This window comes from Pseudorca crassidens, chromosome 14, assembly GCF_039906515.1.
Source record: "Pseudorca crassidens isolate mPseCra1 chromosome 14, mPseCra1.hap1, whole genome shotgun sequence".
NCBI lineage: Eukaryota > Metazoa > Chordata > Mammalia > Artiodactyla > Delphinidae > Pseudorca > Pseudorca crassidens.
This window is the reverse complement of record NC_090309.1, coordinates 11,810,733-11,837,293: the sequence shown is the minus strand read 5'-3', so window position 1 is coordinate 11,837,293 and position 26,561 is coordinate 11,810,733. Positions and strand designations below refer to the sequence as shown.

Here is a 26,561-nt window from a genome sequence, read left to right as displayed (position 1 = left end):
CTCACGGGCCCAGCCGCTCTGTGGCATGTGGGATCTTCCCAGACCAAGGCCCGAACCCGTGTCCCCTGCATCGACAGGCGGACTCTCAACCACTGCGCCACCAGGGAAACCCCTATTTTCAGTTTTTTAAGGAACCTCCATACTGTTCTCCATAGTGGCTGTATCAATTTACATTCCCACCAACAGTGCAAGAGGGTTCCCTTTTCTCCACACCTTCTCCCTTGTTAGTTCTTTAAATTGACTACCCCAAGCCCAAACTTTGAGTTTTGCTTTGATTCTTCATTTATTGAGCACCTAAAACCCACGTTTCTTTGTCCTGTCAATTCCTCACAAATTTACTATTTCTTTGTCTAAAACATATAAAAGCTGCCTCTTCGGCCACTTCGTAGGTCCCATTTCTATGACATTTCCTGCACATGAATTAAAACTTATTTCTTTTTCTCCTGTTAATCTGTCTTGTGTCAATTTTATTAGGCCAGCCACAAGAACTTAAAAGGGGTGGAGGGGGAAATTTCCCCCTCCCTGACAAGTGTAAAGAGTATATAATATTCTGAATCACTTTGCTGTACATCTGAAACATTGTAAACCAACTATACTTCAATAATAAATAAATACATAAACAAATACATAAATAAATAAAACCAAACATTAAAAAAAAAAAAGAGGGCTTCCCTGGTGGCGCAGTGGTTGAGAGTCTGCCTGCCGATGCAGGGGACATGGGTTCGAGCCCTGGTCTGGGAAGATCCCACATGCCACGGAGCAGCTGGGCCCGTGAGCCACAGTTACTGAGCCTGCGCGTCTGGAGCCTGTGCTCCACAACAAGAGAGGCCGCGATAGTGAGAGGCCCATGTACCGCGATGAAGAGTGGCCCCCGCTTGCCACAACTAGAGAAAGCCCTCGCACAGAAACAAAGACCCAACACAGCCATAAATAAATACGTAAATAAATTAAAAAAAAAAAAAAAAAGCACCATCAGAGCTTCAGACCCCTCCCCCAAACAGACAAGCCCTGAATTAGTGTTTCCTCATGTTCAGTTTGAAAAAAAAAAAAAAAAAATATATATATATAAAAAATGCAGGTATGAAGAGCTCATTACAGTAACTTTCCATCTGTGACCTTAACAGTGCTCTGGATGGCCTTCTGACCCATTGGTGACCGAGACCATGACACATGAACTCCATCATTCATCACTGGCCTGATGAAGCACTGGATACTGAAGCAGCTGCCCACCCCTAGAAGAATGGGTTTCATCAGGGTTAACTCACACTTCATGGTTTTCACGGCCACCTTCTGAGAGGTCCCATCCTGCTGATTAAGATTTCCTTCCACGACAGACCCAAACTCTCCTGTGAAGTAAAACAACATCTATATTGACCTTGTGCAAAATCTCTCTTGCCCACAGAAATGCGATGGCACTGTAGCTGCTGTTTTCACGTGGCTCCATTGTGACCCCAACACAGCAGCCGGGCAGAGCTGGCCAGGTCACCCACACTGGTAAACCCAGGGCACAGGCCATGGCCTAGCCTCCTGCTTGTCACAAGCTTGGTTGGCTCAGACTTAGCTCAGCTCATCACTTTATTAAGCATCATAACTGATTCAAGAAACTTACAAGACAACATGGAAATTGTTACTGACGTGCATCAAGTACAAACTCTTAATACCATTATCATTTATCCTAAGACCATTTTGACAAATAAGTATTTTCACCTCTGTTCCTATTTAATTAGGAAGGTGACAAGAATAGTAAACTTAAGAACTAGAGGAATAAATTGAAAGTATATAGGAAGCCGACCCATGAATTGCATTGCATTTTAATGAAGAGAGGAAATGAATATTTTTCGAGAGCCTACCGTGTTTGTTAGGCTCTGCAGAGGCCTTTTTCATAGGTCAAATCTGAGTTTCAAAAATCACTATTTCCTTTGTCATTTTAAAAGTTATAAGACAGAACTATTTGTATTATAACTTCAAGTCACAAAAATGGTATTTTATTTAATAAATATATATTTTTGAAAATGACTGTGAACTGTTTACCTTCTTACTCATATTTTAAAAGAATGAAACTGCTTACCTTCACCCAGAATTTTTCCAAGAATTAGAAGGTTCCTGTCAATCACGACGTCCTCTAGTTTATTTTGCAGTTCCTCACTGACTCCCAAGCTATGTACTATAAAAGGAGTCACAGAACATACATGACCTGTCAGTACGCTTCCTTTCATCTGAATATAATTAAAATTGTATATAAAGTCCTATAAAAAAGTTAAACATTTTTCTCATTTTATATCCGTAGCTCTCCCCGCAAAATGCCAGTAGTAAAATATCACACTTAATCGTACTTAATGATTAAACTGAGTCAAATGAATGTTTCAGGGCAAAATTAATCCTGCAGGATTATAAAAATCAGAACCGTATTTCTCTTCCCGTTGGGTGGTAGCAGCAGCTGGCACTCCGATGCATGCAGGGGACCTTTGCCCTTGACTCTAAAGGAGTGAGGAAGCTAAGTCCATATTCTTTCTTTTCTTTTTTTTTTAATTTTTAAGTATTTATTTATAAATTTATTTGGCCGCGCTGGGTCTTAGTTGCAGTACGCGGGATCTTAGTTGCCGCATGAGGGATCTTCGTTGCGTCACGTGGGATCTAGTTCCCTGACCGGGGATCAAACCCGGGCCCCCTGCATTGAGAGCTCGGAGTCTTAACCACTGGACCACCAGGGCAGTCCCCAGTCAATATTCTTTCTAGTGGAGCATTTACTAGTATACCCCTAAGTGTGGGATACAAAAAAAGTCATCAGGACACCTCCCCTGCCCTCCCATGCCAGGGAACATGGCACAGAATCCACAGGAAACATGTGGAGAACAAGGTACAGTTGGTTTTACATATGGTATATAGAACCTCATTATAATGACATAGAAAGCGCTAAATTGAATACTTGGTGGGGAACTGAAGGTTAAGATTTTCTATGAGGCGTAGATATGCAGCACAGACAATCAGTGTTATCAATAAAGGCTGTTAACCAGGAGAGGGAGACCAATTCAATAGCCATTGGGCAAATGATTCAGTTTGTGCCATAGTTAGGGAACGAGCAAGACTTAGAAAGAAAAAAAAATGTGGTAATTACAAAGGACACATTAGCTTTTAGTGAAAAAATTTTACCCAAATAGTGCTTCAATCAAGGAAAGAAACTGGTCTAAATGACAGATTTTTTTTAAATGCAAGAATAGACATCTAAAAGGCAAAACTTCTAGATTAGAGAAGTAATAACATCCTACATCAAATGAGTTTTTGTTTCATAGTAACCTGTCTTCCATCATCCTTATATTTATTTGTTGTTGTTTGTTTTGTTTTTTGGCAAACATCCTGAAGCTTGAATTTGATAATATTCACACACTTCCAACACTGTTTCTTTTTTTTTTTTTTTTTTTTTTTGCGGTACGCGGGCCTCTCACTGTTGTGGCCTCTCCCGTTGCGGAGCACAGGCTCCGGACGCGCAGGCTCAGCAGCCATGGCTCACGGGCCCAGCTGCTCCGCGGCATGTGGGATCTTCCCGGACTGGGGCACGAACCCGTGTCCCCTGCATCGGCAGGCGGACTCTCAACCACTGCGCCACCAGGGAAGCCCGTACCAACACTGTTTCTGAAATTATTCAAGAACACAGCTATCTGTCTTTCCCATTCTTTGAAACTAAAAGAGTTCCCTCTCTGATTCAGCAAAGCTCAAACCATAACTGTCACAAAGCATACTAGCAAATTGTTCCCTGACTTGGTTGTCAGGAAAAAACAGGAAATGAGCTCAAGATTATGACAGTTGCTTTGCTGTTTCCTTTAAATCCCTCTGCCCACATCTTCTCCTCTCACCCTGAGAGTTCCTTCTTCCCTCCATGTTTCACGGCATCGGGAGTCCTTAACCCCGGTCACTTCACCGTGGGTCCAGCTCCAGATTTCCAGGAAACTGGCCAGTAGGGAAGCCCAGGGCCATGTCTGACTCTCTACTTGTTGGTTTCCAGAGACATTTTGCATATTAAAGATAAGACATTCTTCGACTCCTTTGGCTTTTGTTAGAAATCTATCAATTTGTGGTTTTCTTTGCTCTCAACCATTTTAACTTTTGCCAAAACAGAGAAATGAGAGTCAACTTACAGGTGAGTTCAATGGCTCGCCGACAGAAGGACTTCTTTGCTATGTAACTGACAACCAATTCTGAATCCTCCTCTGTGAAGGCGCTCCTGGGTGAATGAGAACAGACATCTCACACAAGCAGCAGAAGGCTACCCAGGCTGGGGCTGGTTCCACAAGATGCTACTAAGCTTCTGACTGTTAAAAGGGCTCTTCTAGTACAAAGACCTTTCTCACTGGGAGAAATAGGCTTCTTTCCTTAGATCCATTTTAGGCTTACCTGGCAATATCAAACAACCCTGTCTAGGAACCATCAAGAGCTGAGAACAACTCATAAGCTCCCAACGGCCAAAGCTGCAACAGTTTGAGCAACACGATAGTCGTATTGGATTATAACCCAAAGTATAAAATGAATATTCATGAGTCCAGACTGATAATACACACACACGCATGTGTGTGTGTATATGTGTATAAATAAATAAAATGGGGGAAAGAGAGAAGTCTCCTGCGCAGAAGAATTCCAAATATTTTATATAGATACTCTGTCTTTAAGAGATGGGGGTAGCGTTAACTCCTTACCCTGTAAGTGTGAGCTGCATATATGGACTTGCTTCCTAAGAGCCCAGTATAAAAAGGGAGAAAAAATAACTATGGTAGAGAAATCAGGCAGACACCACCTCAGCCAGGTGATCAGGATTAACATCAACAGTGATAAATCATGTTGACAGTGTGTATCCTCGAAGTAATGGGATGAAGATAGCACTCTACCTCTGTAGTCTTCCACTCAATAACCTGTAACCCCAGTCTAATCATGAGCAGAACATCACACAAATTCCAAGAGAGGGCATCCTACAAAATACCTGAGCAGTACTCCCGGAAACTATCAAGTTCAACAAAAACAAGGAAAGGCTGGGAAACTGCCATGGCCAAGAGGAGCCTAAGGAGACATGACGACAAAATGTAATGTGGTGTCCTGGACAGGCCTCTGGGAAAGAAAAGGGATATTAGGCAAAAACAAAGGAAATCTGAATAAAGCATGGACTTTGTTAATGACAATGTATTGATATTGTTTGACTGATTGTAGCAAATATACTGTCCTAACATAAAATGTTAATAACAGGGGACCCTGGAGGTGATGCATATGGAAAGTCTCTGTACTACCTTCTCAATTTTTCTGTAAATTTAAAACTTTTTTCTGAAAAATAAAACCTATTTAAAAAAATCCATTTAGTCACTGTTTTAGACTAATTGGTGGAAAGTACTATGAATTCACGAGTCTAAATTATAGACTTAACCTCACGTTATCTTGCATATATAGATTATTTTAAAAGAGAGAACACATTTAAAAAATAATACATTTGTATGCAAAGTAAAGAATTTGGAAGGATTTATGCCAAAATAGCAACTGAGACCAGGTATAAACCCTGGAGTTACAGGTGGGTTTCACTTTCTACTTTCAACTATTCTATATAATTTGATTTTTTAAAAAAACTAGAAGAATGTTACTTTTATAAGTGGAAAATAAAGGTATTTTCATTAAAAAATGAACAAATGAAAGGTGCTTGTACAAAATGAACAAATGAAGAGGGTGTTGCAGTGAAGACCCAAGGAAACTGACTTCAGTATAAAATAATGTATAAAATAACCTGTGATCAACTTCTCACTTGTTTTCCGGTTCTGCTCAGCTTAATGGTTCTTGGAGATAATTTTATTTCTAAATATTTGAAACAGTACTGGAATCTTATTAATATATCTGCTGTACTTTGCAGCCCCACTTTTTGGTAAGTTTTAAAACATTCAACATTAAACTCCTCCAAATTTTTACAGCTAGGGTTGAATCAGATAATATCTAAGATCTATTTTGGTGGTAAGCTTCTGGGCTCTGTGGAACCATGAGTTAGTGGAGGACTAGCTGATAAGAATGTTTTCACACGGAGCATTTTCTTCTGCATTTCTTAACTGCTAGACTATAAGCTACATGTGGGCAGCCCCATGCTTGTCTTGTTCATCTCTCTCCATCCAACCCCTAGAACAGGTTCTGTTTTTTGAACATTCCTTCCTTTCTCCACAGATCTGAAATGCAATCTTCATTGTATATTCTATTCCCACACACATATGGGCACCCTGTGATGTCCATACACTGAGTTCTCACCAATACCTCGCTGTTCTAATCATTTAACATGTTTTCATACCTAGTAGGATGAGCCCTCTCCACCCAAACTTTTGTGTTTTTCAAAACTGTCTTGGCTGTCTCTGCTTATTTACTCTTCAAGGTAAATCTTCTTTCTTTCTTTTTTTTTTTAAAGATTTTTTTTGAGGTGGACCTTTTTTAAAGTCTTTATTGAATTTGTTACAACATTGCTTCTGTTTTATGTTTTGGTGTTTTGGCCACGAGGCATATGGGATCCTAGCTCCCTGACCAGGGATCGAACCTGCACCCCCTGCATTAAACCCACACCCACTGCATTGGAAGGCAAAGTCTCAACCACCGGACTGCCAGGGAAGTCCCTCAGGTAAATTTTCAAATCAGCTTTTATCAACAATCCTGCAGCAATTTAGATGGTGATTATATTGAATTTATGGTTAACTTGGGGAAAAATGATCTCTTGACAAAACTGAGCCTTCCCATCTATGAACATGGTACACATCTTTCCATTTATTTGCGTTGTCTTCTGCAATGTCAGTAAAGCTTAATAAGTTTTTCCACAAAGCTCTTGTACATATATTGGGTTTCTTCTTAGGAACCTTATAGTTCTCGTGCTATTGTGGATGGGATGTCATTCTAGCACTTTGACTTTAATGTATTTTAAAACCAGAATCAAAATATTTTCACAACATTTAATGTCCTAAAAAATATTAAGTTTCCTCTTAAAGGAAAACAAGAAGGGAGGAAAGCAAGAAGAGACTTTGGAAGAAGTAAAAAGCTTTCACTATTGCCTGGCTTTGTGGCACTGGCCTAAGTAAGGAAGCTGCCTCCCCCCGGGGTGTGCATAATACAGGGACCCAGCTGGGTACCGGAGCTGGGCCAGCAGAAGAGGCATTAACGCTTGGCAGAGCAACTTCATCGATACCACTGAGCAAAACATTGTAAACTGAGAAACTTACCCAAACTTTGTCTCCTGGAATCTTTTCCTGATGGCCAGAGATATATATAAAGTCAACCCGATCAAAACAAATCCACAAAAACAGCCAAGGATGATGAGCACAGGATCTTTGTTGCCAGGTGCTGGGGTTGACGAGGGGGCAAAGTTGACCCAACCTGGTAAAACACCAATAGACTCAATTCAAAACATCTCTTTGGGATTCGGGGTAGCTGATTTACAGTATTGGGGAACTCTCTTCATGTCAGTTATGAATGTATAAGCAATGGAAAAAATAGTAAAACTAGTATTTAACTGGTATGCTCTGGAAATACTGAGAATCAAAATGCTTTATTTCTTTGTTAAAAAAAGTATCAAGAGTAGTTTGAACACTGCTTGCCAGCTTCTAGCCACATAGCTCAGGATATAGAGAGAATGTATTTTCCATGCCCTGACAAATGTCATACTCCTTTCCAAGTTTGGATCAGCTTCCAATGCTTTATCCTTTGCGCTTTCAGTGTCGTAAAATACCTCTGTGAGTTCCTTTAATGTTGTGATGAGAAGGCAGAGACTTTGAGTTGCTGCTGAGGCATTTTCTTTTATTTTATTAAAAAAATATTTATTTATTTATCTATTTACTTATTTGGCTGTGTCAGGTCTTAGTTGCGGCACGTGGGATCTTTTGTTGTGGCGCACGGGCTCTTTGTTGTGGCGTGCAGGCTTCTCTCTAGTTGTGGCGTGCACGGTCCAGAGTGCGCGGCCTCAGTAGTTGCAGTGCGTGGGCTCTCTAGCTGTGGCGCGCAGGCTCACTTTCCTGTCGGCATGTGGGATCTTAGTTCCCCAACCAGGGATCGAACCCGTGACCCCTGCATTGGAAGGCGGATTCGTAACCACTGGACTGCCAGGGAAGTCCCTGCTGAGGCACTGTACAGTATGACAACCCTGCTTGCAACCCAGTATGACAATTCAGAGTCTGGGCATTTTGATGAGGATCTGAGCTTAGGAGTCCTGCTGCAAGTTTCTGCTTTGCTTTTCCAGGGGCACCTTTTAAAATAACCATTTAGAGTTGAGCCCCTGAAAAGTTAAGTACAGGCGTTTTCTATCCCCTCTCTACCGCCTGCTCTGACGTGGGATGAAGGACCACCCTTGCTCTGGCTCTCCCACCTCCTCACCCCACACCCGCATCTGGGATCTGTAATAGATCTTGTGACTCTGCTTCCTTTGTGTGGGTGTATTGAAACTGCACAATCAAAATGACCCCAGGGTTTTCACTTCCCCAAAGTGGCAGCTCAGATGCTGAGGGAACTATCTACCCACCCCATGGGGGTGGTGTGCGCTCCTCATTCAGTGGGCCATAATCTGCATATTCTCAATTCAGTACATCAGCTTCGGGGCCCCTGACACACAGGTGAAGACTGTGGCCAGTGTAACTCCCTCTGGGACATCTTTCTCCTTTTCAGCACAACCAGTTCACTCATGTGGGTAAGTCTACCTTCACTGAGTTCCCTGGCTGCACGTCTCATGGACCAAATGGCAGCAGCGTCAACATGCCCACAGTCAACTACTTCTTTCGTAATTCCACACACATTCAATTCAAATTCCACTTCCAACACTATCACTTTTTCTTTCTTCTCTACATTTTCATCTTTGTTCACCAGCTCCGTCTCTCAATTATCTGCTTCTGTGAAATGTCATGTGGGTTCGCCCCTGCGAGACAAGGAAGTAGCACAGCTCTATGCCTGTTAGACGCATGTGAACTGAATAAGGAAAGCACGGTGACCAACCACAGACTTTGAAAGAAGTGACCCGACTGGTCACAACCAAGATGCCCCTGTTATTTATGGAGTGATCTGTGCACTGAAGAGCTGGCGGTGAAGTTTATCAATTACTCACAGTTAATATGTGCTGGCACCTTAAATTTGAACCATATTGTTGGGGAACAGGTGTGATGTCACTAAACTGTGGTAACTGAAATGTATGCAGACAGGAACCATGCAAAACCAGGACTGCCAGAACAGCAAAGCTTTTTACAGTTTTGGACAGTTTATTATGAATGAAGATGAAAGCTCTGTCATCTTAAACCCTGACTTTTTAAAAAAAAAATTGAAGAATAGGACTTCCCTGGCAGTCCAGTGGTTAAGACTCTGTGCTTCCACTGCAGAGGCCGTGGGTTCGATCCCTGGTCTGGGAACTAAGATCCTAGATCCCACGTGCCACAAGATGTGGGGGAAAAAGAAAATGAAGTATAGTTGATTTACAATGCTGTGTTAGTTTCTGGTGTACAGCAAAGTGATTCAGTTATATGTCTGTGTGTGTGTGTGTGTGTGTGTATATATATATATTATATATATAATATATATATTCTTTTTCATATTCTTTTCCATTATGGTTTGTTACAATATATTGAATATAGTTCCCTGGGCTACACAGTAGGACCTAATTGTTTATCTATTTTATATGTACTAGTTTGTATTTGCTAATCCCAAACTCCTAATTTATCCCTCCCCCACCCCCTTTCCCCTTTGGTAACCATAAGTTTGTTTTCTATGTCTGTGTTAAACTCTGATTTTTAACCTGTGCCTCTAGAATCAGAATCTCATTGTCCCTGAATTTCTGCCAGGTAGGCATGCCTTGTGTCCCCAACACCAGTTACTAATGTTCCCTCGGGACTGGGCTTATGGGCTGTAGGAGCTGTAATATGGATCCAATTTGGCACTAAAAGGGAGAACATACTTGAGGGTCACTGGGACAGACATAGGGGGACTCAACGGTCTGTTCCCAAGTCCTGTCTGCTACGGCTACAAAGGCTATATATTTGGCAAGAACTTGTAAATGCACAAATCACACCCATATAGATGTCTGCGTAGAGTTTATGGTAGCAGTTCATTAGCAAACAACCTAGGGCAGGTCAGAGTCAGAACGAAGGCGGCTGCCCTGGTCTACAGAAGCAAACACAGCATTTGGGCCACTTGGGGCACCATGGCGTCACCTTGCTTAAGGCCACTCCAACAACAAGCAGAAACCAGAATGCACGGATGGGCATTTAGCTGAGCGAGCCCAGCGCCGTGTAAAGATGGCTTCTATAGGAAACGCTTCTTGTTCTGTACCAATGAATCACAAAGCATGTTACCTAAGGTTTGAATGGCTAATAACTGAGCAACCTGCACCGCTTAAAGCAAAGAAACAGTGCCAATTCTAGAGAGCTGAGGATTAGCCACATTGCCTACCCAAAATTCAGTCATGAAGTATGGATGCATTTAAACAAATTCAATATATATATAAAATAGCTAACTAATAAGGACCTACCGTAGAGCACAGGGAACTCTACTCAATGCTCTGTAATGAGCTATGTGGGAAAAGAATCTAAAAAAGAGCGGATATATGTACATGTATAACTGACTGACCTTGCTGTACACCTGAAGCTAACACAACATTGTAAATCAATTATACTCTCATAAAAGTTAAAAGCAAAACCAAAAAACCTAAATTCATTAAGTCCAGTCAAATTCTGGGTTCTGAAAGGGATGAATCTTCCTAGGAAGTTATTACACTGGAGAGTAATAGTCGTGGGAAGACTCAAGGGTACCGACAGCTCTGTGATCAGCGATCAACTATCCTCAACGCTACGAAATTTCCTTTTGGTCTTTACGTTTCATTCTTAAACAAGCCGTCCATGCCACAGGCTACTCTCTGGCCACCTGTGTGCTGCCCGGACTGATGTTCCGTCAGTCAGTCGGGCACCAGCGCTCACCGTGTGCGGGGACAAATATTTTCACTGGGTCACTGAAGGGCCCGACTCCCCCTCTGGTGACGGCTGCAATCCTCACGGTGCACGAGGCGTTGTGGACTTGAACAGAAAGCCGAGCGAGACTGTCGTTCTGGCCGACTTCTTCTGAGAGCTCTTTCTGGGGACAGAGAGGAAAGGAAAGGAAAGGAGATACTGAGGCACCAGGGGCCTTATCGCCCGAGGGAAGTTCTTCCGAGGGAAGCTGCCCCACCCACATCCCAGGGGCAGCGGCCGTGTTCCCACAGCATCCCTTCCTTCACTCAGGCCACAGCCAAGGGAGCCAATAGGCGGGCAGTGATGCAGGACAGGCTGACAGCATCCTCAGGTCTTGGGGATCTGGGCCTACTAGGGTCGTGCGAACATGGTACTTAGAGAGGTCGGTGAAGAAACCTCTGGAAGAAAGGGAATACGTGGCAGATGCACCTGAAGGCAAAAGCAAGACTGTCTCCTCGACACTCCCGCCCTCAGAACCCCCAGAGAACACTGCCCAGGAGCTGCACTGAACCTTGACATTGACCCCCTGCCAGCTTCCCTGAACCAGCACAAGTGGGCTCGTGTTCCTTGCAATTCTAAGAGTTGTGACTACAGTCTACATTTAGAAAGGCACTGACACTTTTTCTTCCAGCGACAAACACACAATGTGCTCCGTTTTCAAAAATCTGGCTTTACTTATTTTGTTTTAAAGCCATCGCTGCACAACTTGACCCATTAAAACATGGGGGATGGGGGAGATTTTTGAAAAAATAACCAGGGGAAAAAATACTTTCCCCTTTGGTTCCAAACCTTGACTATCATGGTGTTCTCTGGTGCGGGAAACTAAGTTTGCGTTTGGGATTGGCTTTTCAAATAGGAACCACAGGGTTGGTGAAGGCTGAAATGTAGCACTAGGAACATGTCTTTAATTCTGAATTATGGAGATTTGATTTTCACAGAGAGATATCACACATGGAGCACAGATATCATGGATCAGCAATGGATAGCAGGGGCCTGGTGTGGGTGGTAACTTCCTCCCCTGGTCACTCATGCTGGTCACTTCTCCCAATGGTGCTGGGTGGAACCAGGTCAGCCCTCATGGAGAGGGCAGTCCCATCACTCATGACCAGTGGGGACACCTGGGTCAGCCACCTGGAGACTGTTTATAATCTAAACAGGCAGTGACCATCAGGACCTAGAAACGTCCCCAGACAAGGGATGAAAGGGAAAACTATGGTCTTAATTTTTTTTTTTTTTTGGTTTTTTAACCCCATCGGACTCAGTGCCTAAAAGATTTGCCACAGATTTTTTGTTAATTAGGTAGACAAATTAGTCATTTTTTCTGATATATCAAAAAGCATTTTCTGTATGGCTAACCCAGTTTTGATTATGTGTTAGTTGGTCATTCTCTGTATAATTTGGGAAGAACAGAAAATCATCAAGTAGAGTAACTTCATTGTCAAAGCCCTCACAGTCATGGGACCGTGACGGGCAGCTGAGAAATAGTGCATATACCCCACAGCTTAAAACCTAACAGCTCTTCAAAGTACAAAAGACTTCATGCCTGACAAGGAACGTGGGGCCTGCTCCTGGTGTCACACATTTTGTCTGCAAAGATTCAAACACGATACCTTGTTTATGAGAAAAACTGTCTTAAAATAAGGGGACACACATAGTTTTGAAAGAACTCAATCCCAAGAAGAAGAGAAATCCTAACAAAACCAAAATTATCCTTTTGGAAATGAACATAAAAGCAGTTGATAACACCTATTCCCATAGGGCCTATAACTCCCTATGAAAACCCAGAGGAGTTACTTTTTAATTTCCACCTCCTACTCTTTGAGTTAATAATGTAAGGAGTTAATCTGTGAAGTGCTTGAAACAGTGCCTGACCCAGAGCAAAGGTTATCCAAGAGTCACAATGGCCACCATCACAGTTGGCATTATCCTGAATCTTTTTTAAATTTAATTAACTAATTAATTTTACAAAATTAATTAATTAATTATTTATTTTTGGCTGTGTTGGGTCTTCGTTGCTGCGCGTGGGCGTTCTCTAGTTGCGGGGAGCGGGGGCTACTCCTCGTTGCAGTGCGCGGGCTTCTCATTGCGTTGGCTTCTCTTGTTGGGAGCACGGGCTCTAGGCGCACGGGCTTCAGTAGTTGTGGCACATGGGCTCAGTAGTTGTGGCTCACGGGCTCTAGAGCACAGGCTCAGTAGTTGTGGCGCAGGGGCTTAGTTGCTCCGCGGCACGTGGGATCTTCCCAGACCGGGGATCAAACCCGTGTCTCCTGGTTAAGGTGGATTCTTAACCACTGCGCCACCAGGGAAGTCCTATCCTGAATCTTGAAGCATGGAAATGATGCCAGCCACCGCTCACTGAGAATCCATTTTGGAAATACATAAAAAATCATCCCACTTTAGGGGTGGAATTGTAATCAATGTTGAAGTAGTGATTAGAAAGATAAATGATAAACACTTAGTGTAGGTGTCCAATTTTCTCCAAGAATATCCTTAAATAGTAATCTCAAATATAATTTAAACATGATTTCCAATGTTAAAAACTAATGTAATTTATTCATACTGTTTTGATGCCAAATACGTAAAGAAAGGTGTGAGCACATCCATATCCCCAAGTATTTTAGTTTTGATCTTGAAAGGTGGCAGAGATCCTTCTAATTTCAGACAGCTGTAGGAGCCCCCCGCTCACCCCCGTGTGTTATCTCTCTTGCTGTCAGGGTGCAGACCGCCGAAGGAGGGGTCATCTCATTGGCACAATGTGGTCGGGCCACAGGACACAGGTCATGGGTCAGCTGCACATTTCTCATTTAGTGAGCTTTCAATTTCACCAACACAGGCCCATATCTCTAAGAACTCAAAACCTAAAGGCATTGTCAGGTAATGAAATCAGTTTGACTACAGCTTTGCTTACACAGAAAACATACGGACCTTGCCTGTTGGGGAAAGTGATAGCACATCTTTGGAAACACAGTTTCTTTTTTCTCATTGTGTGGCTTCAGTGTTGGTCAGGGCAATTAGATATTTGTTTTCACTTATCAAAAAGACCTTAATATCTTCAACTCTGTAAGAATTCACAACCCCATAATTTGTAACTGTAATTAAAAATATAGGTAATTCCCTGGCGGTCCAGTGGTTGGGACTCTGCGCTTTCACTGTCGAGGGCCTGGGTTCAATCCCTCGTTGGTGAACTAAGATCCTGCAAGTCATGCAGCACAGCCAAAAAAGAAAAAAGAATATGGCCCATTTCAAAATTACTCAGAGGGAGACAGTTCAAGATGGTGGAAGAGAAGAACGTACTCCCACTCCCTCTTGCGAGAGCACTAGAATCACAACTAACTGCTGAACAATCATCAAAAGGAAGACACTGGAACTCACCAAAAAAGATACCCCACACCCAAAGACAAAGGAGAAGCCATAATGAGATGGTAGGAGGGGCACAATCACAATAAAATCAAATCCCATAACCGCTGGATGGGTGACTCACAGATTGGAGAACAATTATACCACAGAAGTCCACCCACTGGAGTGAAGGTTCTGAGCCCCATGTCAGGCTTCCCAACCTGGGGGTCTGGCAACAGGAGGAGGAATTCCTAGAGAATCAGACTTTGAAGGCTAGCGGAATTTGACTGCAGGACTTAGACAGGACTGGGGGAAACAGAGACTCCAATCTTGGAGGGTACACACAAAGCAGTGTGCACACCAGGACCCAGGGGGAAGGAGCAGTGACCCCATAGGAGACTGAACCAGACCTACCTGCTAGTGCTGGAGGGTCTCCTGCAGAGGCGGGGGGTGGCTGTGGCTCACCACGGGGACAAGGACACTGGCGGCAGAAGTTCTGGGAAGTACTCCTTGGCATGAGCCCTCCCGGAGTCTGCCATTAGCCCCACCAAAAAGCCTGTAGGCTCCAGTGCTGGGCCACCTCAGGCCAAACAACCAACAGGGAGGGAACTCAGCCCCACCCATCAGAAGACAAGCAGATTAAAGTTTTACTGAGCTCTGCCCACCAGAGCAACACCCAGCTCTAACCACCACCAGTCCCTTGCACAAGCCTCTTCGATAGCCTCACCCACCAGAGGGCAGACAGCAAAAGCAAGAAGAACTACAATCCTGCAGCCTGTAGAATGAAAACCACATTCACAGAAAGACAGACAAAATGAAAAGGCAGAGGACTATGTACCGGATGAAGGAACAAGATAAAACCCCAGAAAAACAACTAAATCAAGTCAACCTTCCAGAAAAAGAATTCAAAATAATGATAGTGAAGATGATCTGGGACCTTGGAAAAAGGATGGAGGCAAAAATCGAGAAGATGCAAGAAATGTTTAACAAAGACCTAGAAGAATTAAAGAACAAACAAACAGAGATGAACAGTACAATAACTGAAATGAATAATACACTAGAAGGAATCAGTAGCAGAATAACTGAGGCAGAAGAACGGATAAGTGACCTGAAAGACAGAATGGTGGAATTCACTGCCATGGAACAGAATAAAGAAAAAAGAATGAAAAGAAATGAAGACAGCCTAAGAGACCTCTGGGACAACATTAAACACACCAACGTTCATATTATAGGGGTCCCAGAAGGAGGAGAGAGAGAGAAAATATTTGAAGAGACTATAGTCAAAAACTTCCTTAACACGGGAAAGGAAACAGCCACCCAAGTCCAGGAAGCACAGAGAGTCCCAGGCAGGATAAACCCAAACAGAAACACAACGAGACACACAGTAATCAAACTGACAAAAATTAAAGACAAAGAAAAAATATTAAAAGCAACAAGGGAAAAAGGACAAGTAACATACAAGGAAACTCCCATAATGTTAACAGCTGATTTCTCAGCAGAAACTCTACAAGCCAGAAGGCAGTGGCACGATATATTTAAAGTGATGAAAGGGAAGAACCTACAACCAAGATTACTCTACCAGGCAAGGATGTCATTCAGATTTGACAGAGAAATCAAAAGCTTTACAGACAAGCAAAAGCTAAGAGAATTCAGCACCATCAAACCAGCTCTACAACAAATGCTAAACGAAGTTCTCTAAGTGGGAAACACAAAAGAAGAAAAGGACCTACAAAAAGCAAACCCCAAACAATTAAGAAAATAGTAATAGGAACATACATATCAATAATTACCTTAAATGTGAATGGATGAAATACTCCAACCAAAACATACAGGCTTGCTGAATGGATACAAAAACAAGACCCATATATATGCTGTCTACACGAGACCCACTTCAGACCTACGCACACATACAGACTGAAAGTGAAGGGATGGAGAAAGATATTCCATGCAAATGGAAATCAAAAGAAACCTGGAGTAGCAATACTCATATCAAATAAAATAGACTTTAAAATAAAGAACGTTACAAGAGACAAGGAAGGGGTTTCTCTGGTGGTGCAGTGGTTAAGAATCCGCCTGCCAACGCAGGGGACACAGGTTCGAGCCCTGGTCCGGGAAGATCCCACAAGCCACAGAGCAACTAAGCCCGTGCGCCACAACTACTGAGCCTGCACTCTAGAGCCCGTGAGCCACAACTACTGAGCCTGTGCACCACAACTACTGAAGCCCGCATACCCAGAGTCTGTGCTCCGCAACAAGAGAAGCCACTGCACTGAGAAGCCCGTGCACCGCAACGAAGAGTAGCCCCTGCTCGCCACAACTAGAGAAAGCCCTCGCACTACAATGAAGACCCAATGCAGCCAAAAATAAAATAAATAAATTAAAAAAAAAAGACAAGGAAGGACACTACGTAAAGATCAAGGGATCAATACTACAAGATATAACAATTATAAATATATATGTACCCAACATAGGAGCACCTCAATACATAAGGCAAATGCCAACAGCTATAAAAGAGGAAATCAACAGTAACACAATAATAGTGGGGGAACTTAACAGCTCACTTACACCAATGGACAGATCATCCAGACAGAAAATTAATAAGGAAACACAAGCTTTAAATGACACAACAGACCAGAGAGATTTAATTGATATTTATAGGACATTCCATCCAAAAGCAGCAGAATACACTTTCTTCTCAAGTGCACATGGAACATTCTCCAGGATTGATCACATCCTGGGCCACAAATCAAGCCTTGGTAAATTTAAGGAAATTGAAATCACATCAAGCATCTTTTCTGACCACAACGCTATGAGATTAGAAATCAATTACAGGGGAAAAAAATGTAAAAAACAAACACATGGAGGCTAAACAATACGTTACTAACTAACCACGAGATCACTGAAGAAATCAAAGAGGAAATCAAAAAATACCTAGAGAGAAATGACAATGAAAACACGATGATCCAAAACCTATGGGATGCAGCAAAAGCAGTTCTAACAGGGAAGTTTATAGCAATACAATCCTACCTCAAGAAACAAGAAAAATCTCAAATAAACAATCTAACCTTACACCTAAAGGAATCAGAGGAAGAAGAAAAAACAAAACCCAAAGTTAGTAGAAGGTAAGAAATCATAAAGATCAGAGGAGAAATAAATGAAATAGAAACAAAGAAAACAATAGCAAAGATCAATAAAACTAAAAGCTGGTTCTTTGAGGAGATAAACAAAATTGATAAACCTTTTGCCAGACTCATCAAGAAAAAGAGGGAGAGGACTCAAATCAATAAAATTAGAAATGAAAAAGGAGAAGTTACAACAGACACTGCAAAAACACAAAGCATCATAAGAGACTACTACAAGCAACTCTATGCCAATAAAATGGACAACCTGGAAGAAACGGACAAATTCTTAGAAAGGTATAACTTTCCAAGACTGAACCGGGAAGAAATAGAACATACGAACAGACCAATCACAAGTAATTATGTTGAAACTGTGATTAAAAATCTCCCAACAAACAAAAGTCCAGGACCAGATGGCTTCACAGGTGAATTCTATCAAACATTTAGAGAAGAGCTAACACACACCCTTCTCAAGCTCTTCCAAAAAGTTGCAGAGGAAGGAACCCTCCCAAACTCATTCTATGAGGCCACCATCACCCTGATACCAAAAGCAGACAAAGATACCACAAAAAAAAGAAAATTACAGACCAATATCACTGATGAATATAGATACAAAAATCCTCAACAAAATACTAGCAAACAGAATCCAACAACACATTAAAAGGATCATACACCATGATCAAGTGGGATTTATCCCAGGGATTCAAGGATTCTTCAATACACACAAAGCAATCAATGTGATACACCATATTAACAAGTTGAGAAATAAAAAACATATGATAATCTCAATAGATGCAGGAAAAGCTTTTGACAAAATTCAACACCCATTTATGATAAAAACTCTCCAGAAAGTGGGCATCGAGGGGACCTACCTCAACATAATAAAGGCCATATACAACAAACCCACAGCAAACATCATTCTCAAAGGTGAAAAACTGAAAGCAATTACTCTAAGATTAGGAACAAGACAAGGATGTCCACTCTCGCCACTATTATTCAACATAGTTTTGGAAGTCCTAGCCATGGCATTCAGAGAAGAAAAAGAAATAAAAGGAATACAAATTGGAAAAGAAGAAGTAAAACTGTCACTGTCTGCAGATGACACGATACTATACATAGATAATCCTAATGATGCCACCAGAAAACTGCTAGAGCTCATCAATAAATTTCGCAAAGTTGCAGGATACAAAATTAATGCACAGAAATCTCTTGCATTCCTCTATACTAACAACAAAAGATCAGAAAGAGAAATTAAGGAAACAGTCTCCTTCACCATTGCAAGAAAAAGAATAAAGTACCTAGGAATAAACCTACCTAAGGAGGTAAGAGACCCGTACTCAGGAAACTATAAGACACTGATGAAAGCAATCAGAGATGACAGAAACAGATGGAGAGATATATCATGTTCTTGGATTGGAAGAATCAATATTGTGAAGATGACTATACTACCCAAAGCAAACTACAGATTCAATGCAATCCCTATTAAATTACCAATGGCATTTTTTACAGAACTAGAACAAAAGATCTTAAAATTTGTATGGAGATACAAAAGACCTCGAATAGTCAAAGCAATCTTGAAAGAAAAAAACGGAGCTGGAGGAATCAGACTCCTTGACTTCAGACTATACTACAAAGCTATAGTAATCAAGACACCATGGTACTGGCACAAAAACATAAATATAGATCAATGGAACAGGATAGAAAGCCCAGAGATAAACCCACACACCTCTGGTCAACTAATCTATGACAAAGGAGGCAAGGATACAAAATGGAGAAAAGACAGTCTCTTCAATAAGTGATGCTGGGAAAACTGGACAGCTACATGTAAAAGAATGAAATCAGAACACTCCCTAACACCATACACAAAAATAAACTCAAAGTAGATTAAAGACGTAAATGTAAGACCAGACACTACAAAACTCTTAGAGGAAAACATAGGAAGATCACTCTTTGACATAAATCACAGCAAGATCTCGTTTGACTCACCTCCCAGAGTAATGGAAATAAAACCAAAAATAAACAAATGGGACCTAATGAAACTTAAAATCTTTTGCACAGCAAAGGAAACTATAAACAAGACGAAAAGATAACCCTCAGAATGGGAGAAAATATTTGCAAACGAATCAAGGGACGAAGGATTAATCTCCAAAATATAACAGCACATGCAGCTCAATATTACAAAAACAAACAACCCAATCTAAAAATGGGCAGAAGAGCTAAACAGACATTTCTCCAAAGAAGACATACAGATGGCCAAGAAGCACATGACAAGCTGCTCAACATCACTAATTATTAGAGAAATGCAAATCAAAACTACAATGAGGTATCACCTCACACTGGTTAGAATGGGCATCATCAGAAAATCTACAAACAATACATGCTGGAGAGGGTGCGGAGGAAAGGGAACCTCTTACACTATTGGTGGGAATGTAAATTGATACAGCCACTATGGAGAGCAGTATGGAGGTTCCTTAAAAACCTAAAACTAGAATTACCATATGACCCAGCAATTCCACTACTGGGCATATACCCAGAGAAAACCATAATTCAAAAAGACACATGCACCCCAATGTTCACTGCAGCACTATTTACAATAGCCAGGTCATGGAAGCAACCTAAATGCCCATCGACAGACGAATGGATAAAGAAGATGTGGTACATATATACAATGGAATATTACTCAGCTATAAAAAGGAACGAAATTGGTTCCATTGTAGAGATGTGGTTGGACCTAGAGAGTGTCATACAGAGTGAAGTAAGTCAGAAAGAGAAAAACAAATATCGTACATTAACACATATATGTGGAATCGAGAAAAACGGTACAGATGAACCAGATTGCAAGGCAGAAATAGAGGCACAGACGTAGAGGACAAATGTATGGACACCAAGGGGGCGAAAGAGGGGTGGTGCTGGTGGTGTGATGAATTGGGAGATTGGGATTGACATTTACACTAATATGTATAAAATAGATAACTAATAAGAATCTGCTGTATTAAAAAATAAAATAAAATTCAAAAATAAATAAATCAAATTACTTAGGCTAAAAAAAAAAAGAAGAATATGGTCCATTTTATTAACTCAAAGAACAGTAACCTTCAATAGGGAAAGAACTACCCCAGGCGACAACAAACTTGTTCAAAAGGGCTTCAAGTGCACGATCATCAGTGTAAAACCCTCACATCTTCCTCTTGAAACCTGTCCTGTTTTCACTTCTTTCTGCTAAGAGGCCATGCTGTGGAATTTGAACAAGAAACACTGTACTGTGAAGAAAGCCAAGGGCATCTGGAGAAGAGTAGTGGGGCTGTGAAAAGCACTGGCTTTGGAGTCAGTGAGACCTGGGTTCTTATTTCAATGCTGCAATTCTAAGCTGTGTGACTCTGGGTAAGTTACTCAATGTTTCTGAGTTTCAGTTTCCTCAAATGAAAATTGAGAAAATAGTATCTTTCTCACAGTGTTTTTGTAAGGGTTAAATGAGGCCTTTTATGGAAAACACTTGGCACAGGGTCTGTAAGTAATCAACACTGTAAGTAACTGATGATGGTTATTATTATTCCTACATTCCTACAGCACCTGTAAGGTGCTGTATTTTGATCTTCTTTCCCTATAACTGTAAGGCTCTAGGATAGAACTGAGCGAGTAGTATCTTTCAAGTCTTGGTGCACTGGAGAAAATAATCAAGGCTGTCTAGTTCCCAAAGCAAGAATTTTATTTGACCCATCCATAGAGCTGCTCTTCATTGTAGCTTTCTCTTCCAGGCAAAAGGCACCATCCTTGAAGGATCCTTGGGTTTCAGAAATATTTCAGACCCCGGTCTGGCCTGTCTCACAAGAACCTCACCTGTTCTTTTTACCTTAAAATGACACTAGCTCGCAGGCTCTGCCCTCCTGTGACAGTGAGTGAGAGGGAGAAATGAGGAAAGGGAAGAGGCAGTGGGCACATCTACCCTCCAGGCATGCTGCTTGCTAGGAGGCAGGGGTCTGGGCCCAAGGAAGGAAGCCTTGAGGGCACTGCGGCTCCCCTGTGTCTTTAAATAAGCTGGTTCTACATGTCATGTCTCTTGGCCCATCATAATCGGCTATGAAACTTCCTTCTGATCAAAGATCTCCACCCTTTCCAAACACAGTTAAACCAGCATTAGAGCCCCAATCCCAAAACAATGAGCTCTACAAGAATGACACGTATAAAAATGAGTCTCTGTCTAAGGTTCGGGCAAATCTCGGTCCAAGGTAAACAGATTTATTTATTGCAGAACACTGGAGAACCTTGAACTTGCCAGTATACACTGTGGGTCTTCCAGAAGGGGGTATAGTACGCAGTATTTTATCAACTTATCTGCTCACTGAATTCTCACAGGTCTACTGACACTTTATGGGAATGGGACAAGAAATACCAGTCCACACTCATCAAAAGACTGTCCCATTCAGACAGAGAAATTCTCCTGCTGGTTTAGATGTCAGTCAGGTCCATACATCAAGTTCATAGTGCCATAAATGCCTACAAAGCAAGTTTAAGGTCCTGTGTTCAGATGGTACAAAGATGGGCAAGGCACAGCTCCAGCTTCAAGGAGAACAGATTTTACTTGATCCTGACCTTTGTATTTTAAGCTTTGATTTGGAAGGCAAGGGACAGCAAGAAAAAGAGAGCAAAAAACATTGATGGCTTCATTAAGATACAGTAAATGTCCATACAGTAAATACCAGGAGTTTCTTAGTCTGAAAGTGACACAACAGTTGTAGGATACTGAAGGTACAAATTTTGAAAACTAAATTTCCAGCAAACTGTAATAGCCCACCCAAAGACTACTTCAACAATGTTCTGAAATTCCATACCAAAAACCCCTCCCTTATTAGAGTAATAAATAAGAATATCTTCCAAAAATATCCAATTTCATCACCTTACATAAAGATGTAGTTTTAGTAATGGTTTTCTTTCTTTTCAAAAAATATTTATTTTATTTTTATTTATTTGGCTGCACTGGGTCTTAGTTGCTGTATGTGGGATCTAGTTCCCTGAGCAGGGATCAAACCTAGGCCCCCCTGCATTGGGAGCGTGGAGTCTTAAATGCTGGACCACCAGAGATGTCCCTAGTAACAGTTTTCAAATGAAAATGAAAGGACGATTTCGAGAGGAAGTTGTGTCTAACTCTTGCCCTTCGGAAAAGAAGGGAGTTTAGGGAACCGAAGTGATGGGTACAGAGGTCATTTCAAGCTGCACTTTGGAAGGGGGTTTTAGGCCGCTCCCGGGCTGAGCTTCTCTTCAGTGTTCTTATTTGTCTCCAGCTGCAGCTGCTGAGCTGGGAGCTTAGCTGCCTCAGAGAATGTTACCCAAAGTAAAGTGAGCCACTAAGTCTTCTGTTGTCACAGGGCTGTCGTGATGCACAGAGGACAGCATAAGTACAATGCAAATGACCTTCCTGCTGGGATGATCTAGCATCTCCAAGGAGGTAATGACTGGAAAGGTCACAGCCCTAACTGTGGCGGTATTGTTCTCACTACAGAGGGGGGCATTCTGAACAAAGGGCAGAGAGAATGCAAGGCTGGGTGTTAATGGCACTTGTGTGTGAGGCTCCTTGGCCACGTCATGTCACCTGTAAGGCTTTCATCACTCCTGCCCTTCAGCGCGCCTCTGCTTCAGGGGTCCCCCCTAAAGAAGTATCTTTCACCCACACCAGGGGAGAAGGAGAAAGGATGACCTGCAGCTCTTCAAAGAAACTGGTTTGTTCCTATATCACTCAAGTGTCTGCTGAGAATCATCATCTTCCGCCAACCAAAGTTCCTACTGAATCAGAATGCAATCGCTGGACCTTCATGTATCTCTACTAAGAATGTAGTATTGTCATCAGGAGCCATTCTCCAAGAGAGGCATTTGATTCCCCTGACTCGACAGTGTGCAAATGTGATCAACAGGCCCCTTGCAAAATGCTCTGAGACAAAAGACCAGGAAGTGAGAGACTTCTTATCTCATAGCTGCAACTCTCTTAAGCAGGGTTTCGACTGGTACAAGTAGCATCCTTTTATCATCTACTATAAGGCAGAACAAACCATGGATTTCTAAGCTCTCTTCCTTTTCCATCACTACTGCTTCCGACAGTCTGCTTCCTGATAGGTAAACTGAGGCAGGAAAAGAAAAAAAATAAATTCAAATTGATCTTTTGGAAGACAGCAGTTTTGGTAAAAGCTGGGTGACATGAGGTTAAAAGTGACCGACACAAAGCCTGGACGTCATCCGTCAGTGCAGCTGTTCACCCCTTTCCTCTCTCGTGCCAAGAAATTGTAACTGTCCTGTGATGCTCCCTACAGATGCCACAAGGATGCTGAGGTCTGACCTATTACCAGGGTTAGATCAAGGAGGACTGTAACAACACAGAACAACAACACAACACAAAACAACAAAGCATGCTTTCCGCAATGGCGGTAAAGAAGAGACAGTCCTGAGGATAAAGCCAGTGCGTCTGCTCTTCTACAGATCCTCTGTGTCATGAGAAGTCAGTGTCACCTCAACCCTCTTCCCTTCTCAAGTGGGAAAGGGGCCTGTCTGGGAGCTGCCCACCTAACCACAGTCAGCTGTCCCCCTCACCACTTCTGTCTTGGGTCAGATGTTCCCACCATCTCTAGACCTCTCGGCAATCAAAATCAGATGGCCCTCTGGGATTGACTGGAGTCACATCTAACAAAGCTGTGCTATACAGTACGTCCTACAGGGCTGTGCCAATCCACCTGCTAGCCTGCTCGACCCTCTCTTTCGGGGTCCAGTTACTCTTGCCATCCGCTATGAGGCTGGGGGGCTTCCCTGACAATCATCTTCTGGAATTTTCAAGAGGTTATGAATTGCAGGACTGCTAAGCCCGGTAACCCCTCTCAGTAGTTCACACTGTCTTCTTCAAAGAGCCTAAGTTCCCTGAAGGCAAGAATCAGGTGACAACAGAGGATGAGTTCTATTCACATTGACTAATGAAATAAATGAATGGATGAAGAGTGAGTGAGGAAAGCCCCAAAGATTTCTTGGAATTTTGTAACTTTTCAGGCACTTCTAATTTTTACTACATTGTTTATCTCCCGCTGAAAGGTGCCTTGCCTAACCCAATAATATCAGGCCTTTTCACGACAAAAGGCAAGATCCTAAAGCAGTATTAAATCAGCAGATCCAAGAAGACAAGTGCACTCTGTTAAAGTTCAGACTTACAGACGTCTCTGCGTTCTGCCACACGTGAGAGATCCGGTAGCCCACCAGCTCCCCATCCTGCCGCTTCATCGGAGGCTTGATCCATTTGACATCCACCTTGTTGCTAGACTCATTCAGAAACATAGTGACATTCAGAGGTGCTACTGACGGGGCTACAAAAGAGAAAGGAGAGAAGGATGAGGAAGTACGAAGAAAGGCACATAGGGAGTCATTCTCTTCTTGGTTTTTGTACGTTTGTTTTTTTAATTTTCTACGGAAAGCACTCAAATGAGGCTGAGATTAATAGTGGACTTTCATACATTTCTATGAAGATTTATTAAGATATTATATGTAAGCGCTTAGCACAGTGTCTAGTTCATTGTAGGCACTCAGAAAATGTTAGTTCTTCTCATTTTCCAACGCTTCCTTCGTGATAAAATCTCTTCAATGTCACATTAAAAAAAAAAAAGTGGACTTTCACCTTCTTTTCAATCGAGAACCATTAAGATATCATGAGTTTAGAAAAGTAAGCTTTGTGTCTAAGATTCCAAACAAAATGATCCCTGCATTTCCTCAAGATGTTTAGTGACAGGCTGGTAGGCAAGGCAGTCCGAGCAAGAAATAGGAAATGCAGAAATAGTTTTGTCTTGTTGCATATAATCTTTGCTCCTTTTAGGCTCTGTGAGCTCTGAAATATATTTTTGGGTTACTTTCGTGTGTTTGACAAGACAGCTTGATATTTCTATCAAACAAATGACTTTCATATTGCAACAATCTTTGTAAGAACCACTCAAATAAAATTCTCTTAAAAAGGCCACACACAGGGCTTCCCTGGTGGCGCAGTGGTTGAGAGTCCGCCTGCCGATGCAGGGGACACGGGTTCGTGCACTGGTCCGGGAAGATCCCACATGCCGCGGAGCGGCTGGGCCCGTGAGCCATGGCCGCTGAGCCTGTGGGTCCGGAGCCTGTGCTCCACAGTGGGAGAGGCCACAACAGTGAGAGGCCCGCGTACCGCAAGGGAAAGGAGCAAAAAAAAAAAAGAAAAAAAAGGCCACACACACTCACACAAGCGCTATGGACCTAGAGATGATCATACTAAGTGAAGTCAGACAGATAAAGACAAATATCATATGATATCACTTATATGTGGAATCTTAAAAAATGATACAAATGAACTTATTTATAAAACAGAAACAGACTCACAGACAGAAAACAAACATGGTTATCAAAGGGGAAAGGAGTGGGGAGGGATAAGTTAGGAGTTTGGGATTAACAGACACAAACTACTATATATAATATAGATAAACAACAAGGACCTACTGTATAGCACAGGGAACTATATTCAATATCTTATATTAACTATAATGGAAAAGAATCTGAAGAAGAATATATAACTGAATCACTTTGCTGTACACCTGAAACTAACACAACATTGTAAATCAACTCTACTTCAATGAAAGTTTTTTTAAAAAGTAAGCCCTGGGCTTCCCTGGTGGCGCAGTGGTTGAGAGTCTGCCTGCCAATGCAGGGGATGTGGGTTCGAGCCCTGGGCCAGGAAGATCCCACATGCTGCGGAGCAACTGGGCCCATGAGCCACAACTACTGAGCCTGCGCGTCCGGAGCCTGTGCTCCGCAACAAGAGAGGCTGTGATAGTGAGAGGCCCGCGCACCGCGATGAAGAGTGGCTCCTGCTCGCCACAACTAGAGAAAGCCCTTGCACAGAAACGAAGACCCAACACAGCCAAAAATAAATAAAATTAAAAAAAAAAAAAAAAGTAAGCCCTTTCCAAACTAAAACAACAAAGAAGTGGAAGACAGGGAAGGAGGTAGGTAGAGCTCATGGACTCCTCTTGGGGAAGCAAAACACACACAACTCCAAGACGCTTCTCCAGTAGACACCTGTGCAGCTATAGGCCAAGAAGGCCAGCTGGGGATCAGCTCTGTGTCATTTGAACTGTACAAGGCAGGGAACACT

The 26,561-nt window shown here is 42.2% G+C and overlaps 1 protein-coding gene across 1 annotated transcript in view; it reads right to left on the bottom strand.

The window, feature by feature from the left end:
• Positions 1-26,561, bottom strand: part of MERTK (MER proto-oncogene, tyrosine kinase) — a 113,748-nt gene that overhangs the window by 22,838 nt on the left and 64,349 nt on the right. Inside the window, exons 8-13 of the mRNA XM_067704379.1 lie at positions 24,608-24,759; positions 10,941-11,094; positions 7,215-7,368; positions 4,134-4,219; positions 2,069-2,164; positions 1,266-1,346 (exon numbers count right to left, since the gene is read on the bottom strand). Of these exons, the coding sequence (XP_067560480.1) occupies positions 1,266-1,346; positions 2,069-2,164; positions 4,134-4,219; positions 7,215-7,368; positions 10,941-11,094; positions 24,608-24,759 (723 nt within the window). The remainder of the gene's footprint in view (positions 1-1,265; positions 1,347-2,068; positions 2,165-4,133; positions 4,220-7,214; positions 7,369-10,940; positions 11,095-24,607; positions 24,760-26,561) is intronic.